Source organism: Entelurus aequoreus, linkage group LG27 (genome assembly GCF_033978785.1).
Source record: "Entelurus aequoreus isolate RoL-2023_Sb linkage group LG27, RoL_Eaeq_v1.1, whole genome shotgun sequence".
Classification (NCBI taxonomy): domain Eukaryota; kingdom Metazoa; phylum Chordata; class Actinopteri; order Syngnathiformes; family Syngnathidae; genus Entelurus; species Entelurus aequoreus.
Genome location: NC_084757.1, coordinates 2,559,748 through 2,564,747, shown reverse-complemented (window position 1 = coordinate 2,564,747; position 5,000 = coordinate 2,559,748). Strand labels below are relative to the sequence as shown.

Genomic DNA, 5,000 nt, shown 5'->3' with positions numbered 1-5,000 from the left:
GACTCCTTATGTACAACAAAACCTTGTCATTGGTTTGCAAATGTCACACAATAAACATGGAATGTGACAATTATGAGAAGGGTTGATGACAAAAGTATATCATCGGTCTTACTCTAACTCTATTTTGTTCAAAATGTCCAAATAAGAATACAAAATGTTGCCGTCTTCTAACAGCATCTGTTATTGCATTAAAGACAGCAAAGTATTACAAATAAATAAAGCAGTGCGGCGGTTAATCACGTGGCATGTGACGTCACACCCGGAAGCAGGAAGTGCTGCACCTGTTGCTTTTGTATCGCGAACCACCGAAAAAAGTAAAAAGTTTGACGTCGAATCTTTAATGTCCTTTTTTTTTGTTTTGTTTTGGCAGTTGACACTTTTAGCGAAGCAACAATTAGTCGGTGGGATTCGTCAGTGACAAAATTCAATGGCGGAGACGCCGCAGGTGAGAAAGACGAGCGGAGATGAGCGCCAGGAGGAGGCCGGGCAGCAGGCAGCTGAAGACCGGAAAAGTCGCTCGGAGGTCGGCCACGAGTCGGAAGAACCACCGCTGACTCTGCCGCTGGATCATTTTAAAAGCAGCAAGTTCTTCGTGCTGAGGGTAATAATGCTCACATTTACTTTCTGAAGTTATTTACGTTTAAGAACCAACATCAAATCACAGAAAACACCTTTTGGTTTACACTGTAGGCCAGTTAATCGCCAGGCTAGCGGCTAATTGTAAGAACAATAGAGTCCTTAATTTAATCACTTGTGAACAATTATATTTATGTAACCTTTAACACAGGTTGATTCACTTTTGTACATTCGAGATGCTAAAACCATCCAGCATGCTTACAACTGTATGTTAACACAACATTTCAGCTTTGTGTTGCAGAGAAAACTGTTTTATATCGGTTGATATTGATAATTATTGATATTTGTTTGTATATTTTTTTAAATAAGTATCAGGAGAAAAATATATGAAATGTAAACATTTTTATTTCAAATGTAACCCTTAACTCAGGCCTGGGCAATTATTTTGACTCTGGGGCCACATTTTGAGAAAAAAATGTGTCTGGGGGCCGGTATATCTATTTTTTAGAGACACTAATACAAAACCTCACAATAATGTCTAATTGAATGCTAAAAACGTTATGACAGACCGCCTTAAAAAAACGTAATGGAATTTTACATTTTTCTATGAAGGATAAAACACTGAATATTGACAAAATATGAACGTCACACCCCCTTTCCATCGGCATATTTTACTATCAAGTGAAACGCAACAAAAAGGCAACAAACAGTGAAATATGAACACGAAGGGTACAAAATAAACCCACCTACAATCTGATACATCTGATATATCACTAGGGATGATGTTTGATAAGAAATTATCGAGTTCGAGCCTATTATGGAATCCTCTTATCGAACCGATTCCTTATCGATTCTCTTATCGAATCCAGATAGGTTGTTGTATATGGAAAAAAACAACAATATTTGGTTTAACAAAAGCTCACTTTAATTTTATAAGAAAAAATAAATAAATAAATATTGAATGTTACCCCCATAAAAAAATAAATAAAATAAATATTGACTGTTGTTACCGAAAGTATAATAAGTGGGATTTTTCAGAAAAACACATATATATATAGTAACACAAAAAAAACCTGTCTCTGTGATCACTATAGGTGTATAAATAATAATATAGTGTTAAATAAAATCAGTCCCTTGGGCACAAAACTGAAAATAATACAGTTCTCCAAAAAGTTGCTGCTATTGGAACATACTAACTACACACACAGGCAGACAGCTAACAAACAATCCAAGACGTCTAATAAAGTTCCAAAGCAGATTAATCCATTTAGGCTCTTTATTGTTGTTGATCTTGCTTTGTCTTTTCCTATCTTTACTTTTGTCTTGCACTGGACTGTTATTTTTATTTATTTTTAACTGAAATACACACAATGACAAATGTATAAGCAATTTGATTCAATTAACATACTGAAATGTAATACACAATATTTAAATATTAGCTTCACACAAATATACAGTACTATCATCAAACAAATATTTCTGAGTGTTGAAACTGTTTCGATGGTGGAAATATGCGACTGGCAGCCATTTTAAGTCCTCAAAACATCCATTGAAACAGTGCACAAAAATAGTTTTTCAATAAACATCTTAGTTTTAAATGTAACCACTTTCCACCTTAAAGGGAAACTTCGGTTTTTTTCAACCTGGGCCCTGTTTTCATAATTTTTTCTGTATATGTGAGTGCTGGATAAAACATTTTTTGAGGTCGCGCCAGTATTGAGCAGGGCAGGCAGCCTCCAGCCCAGCTAACGCTCGTACACAGGGCAAATGGCTCTCGTCAAAATTCGGCCTATAAACATGCATTTTTTTCACACTGACAGGCTCAGATAGTTACAATGAGTGTCCGACAACATACTATAAAGGAGAAATTAACGTATGTCTCTACCTTTAGCTGGAGATCGCTGTATGTTGTGAGCTGTGTCCAAATCTCACCACGCTACAAATCTCGTTCCGAAATCTCGCGATAACTCGCGACAAAACACCGGTGGAAAAACAGTTACCTGACTGAGGTGAAGAGAGATGACTGAAGTGATTTTCTGTTGGATTACCGAAGACTGTTATTTTAGTTTTATAGAAAAGTTTGTTTGTTTGTCTGTCATGGCTGAATTTTTGCCTGATGTGGACGATTTGATTTGTCGCGAGTTATCGCGAGATTTCGGAACGAGATTTGTAGCGTGGTGAGATTTGGACACAGCTCCCAACAAACAGCGATCTCCAGCTAAAGGTAGAGACATACGTTAATTTCTCCTTTCTAGTATGTTGTCGGACACTCATTGTAACTATCTGAGCCTGTCAGTGTGAAAAAAATGCATGTTTATAGGCCGAATTTTGACGAGAGCCAGTTGCCCTGTGTACGAGCGTTAGCTGGGCTGGAGGCTGCCTGCCCTGCTCAATACTGGCGCGACCTCAAAAAATGTTTTATCCAGCACTCACATATACAGAAAAAATTATGAAAACAGGGCCCAGGTTGAAAAAAACCGAAGTTTCCCTTTAATATTGAGTTACATAAACAAGTTAAACAGTTTACTTACAGACTTATCTTTTCAAAGGCTTGTAAGGGCTAACACAACTTGTCTACTTCTCAATTGTCTCATGAACTGAACTGACATCGTCAACCCGGAAGTGTAGTATTTTCATATTGGTTCTCAAAAAGGGATTCGAGTCCAAGGACTGGGTTCTTTTCTTATCGAACAACCGGGAAAATCGGTTCCGAGCATCATCCCTATATATCACTAAGCTATAGAACATTGTTGCGAAAATCTCCTTCCGCGTCTGTGGAAACGCTTCCTGCCCACACTGCTTGGTGCCTCGTCTGAGCTGCTGTGACGTAGATTACCATAGTAACTAATTAGATGACCATAGTAACTAACTAAGTAAATGTAACGAAATTTCGTTCTTATCTGTACTGTAAAGTTCAAATTTGAATGACAATAAAAAGGAAGTCTAAGTCTAACTAATTAGATGACCATAGTAACTAATTAGATGACCATAGTAACTGGTATATCATCCAAAAGTGCAGATTCCAAGCATTGAAATACTTTGTATAGTTCAAGACTTACAGTCATCAGAAAACATGACTGCACATCATAATGGCAGCTAGTTTCCATCTTAAAGATCTAAAAAAAAATATTTGGGAATGTCCGGCGGGCCAGATTGAAAAGCTTAACGGGCCGCATGTGGCCCCCGGGCCTTAATTTGCCCAGGTCTGCTTTAACTGATTATAATCCCCTCGGCTGCATTGCTAATGATTAATGTAACTATAGCTGAAAAAATAGTACAATAGCAATAGGAGAGACTATTCATCCCTGAACACCATGGAGTTCATGTAGGCTTAATGATGCACTTACATTATTATATCAACTATCAGAGACAGAAACTTTTCATTTAACATAATGTCCTTTTTTGCTGCTTCAACACAGCTCAATCAACACAGAAAAAGGTAAAGTGAAATAACAGACAGACAGGTATGAGGGGCCGTTAGGGACATTATTCAGAATTACCTCTTACATACATTACTGAAATGCTCTCACATAAACAACTGAAATCTTTTTCTTTTATACACACTACTGAAACACTCTTATAAACACTACTGAAATGCTCTTACATACACTACTGAAATGCTCTCACATAAACAACTGAAATCTTTTTCTCTCACACACCCTACTGAAACACTCTTATAAACACTACTGAAATGCTCTTACATATACTACTGAAACACTCTTATAAACACTACTGAAACACTCTTATAAACACTACTGAAATGTTCTTGTTTCAGTAGTGTTTATAAGAGTGTTTCTGAAACACTCTTATAAACACTACTTAAATGCTCTTGTTTCAGTAGTGTTTATAAGAGTGTTTCAGTAGTGTATGTAAGAGTATTTCAGTAGTGTTTATAAGAGTATTTCAGTAGTGTTTATAAGAGTATTTCAGTAGTGTTTATAAGAGTGTTTCAGTAGTGTTTATAAGAGCATTTCAGTAGTGTTTATAAGAGTATTTCAGTAGTGTTTATAAGAGCATTTCAGTAGTGTTTATAAGAGTATTTCAGTAGTGTTTATAAGAGCATTTCAGTAGTGTTTATAAGAGCATTTCAGTAGTGTCTATAAGAGCATTTCAGTAGTGTTTATAAGAGCATTTCAGTAGTGTTTATAAGGGCATTTCAGTAGTGTTTATAAGAGCATTTCAGTAGTGTTTATAAGGGCATTTCAGTAGTGTTTATAAGAGCATTTCAGTAGTGTTTATAAGAGTATTTCAGTAGTGTATGTAAGAGCATTTCAGTAGTGTTTATAAGAGTGTTTCAGTAGTGTTTATGAGAGTGTTTCAGTAGTATATGTAAGAGCATTTCAGTAGTGTTTATAAGAGCATTTCAGTAGTGTTTATAAGAGTGTTTCAGTAGTATATGTAAGAGCATTTCAGTAGTGTTTATA

The 5,000-nt window shown here is 36.1% G+C and overlaps 1 protein-coding gene across 3 annotated transcripts in view; it reads left to right on the top strand.

The window, feature by feature from the left end:
• LOC133644424 (tumor protein p63-regulated gene 1-like protein) overlaps window positions 1-5,000 on the top strand; it is a 118,225-nt gene that overhangs the window by 49,055 nt on the left and 64,170 nt on the right. For all 3 annotated transcript variants that reach the window (XM_062038888.1, XM_062038886.1, XM_062038887.1), the window contains one exon: window positions 371-601. In XM_062038888.1, the coding sequence (XP_061894872.1) occupies window positions 428-601 (174 nt within the window). In that variant the 5' untranslated portion in view covers window positions 371-427. The remainder of the gene's footprint in view (window positions 1-370; window positions 602-5,000) is intronic.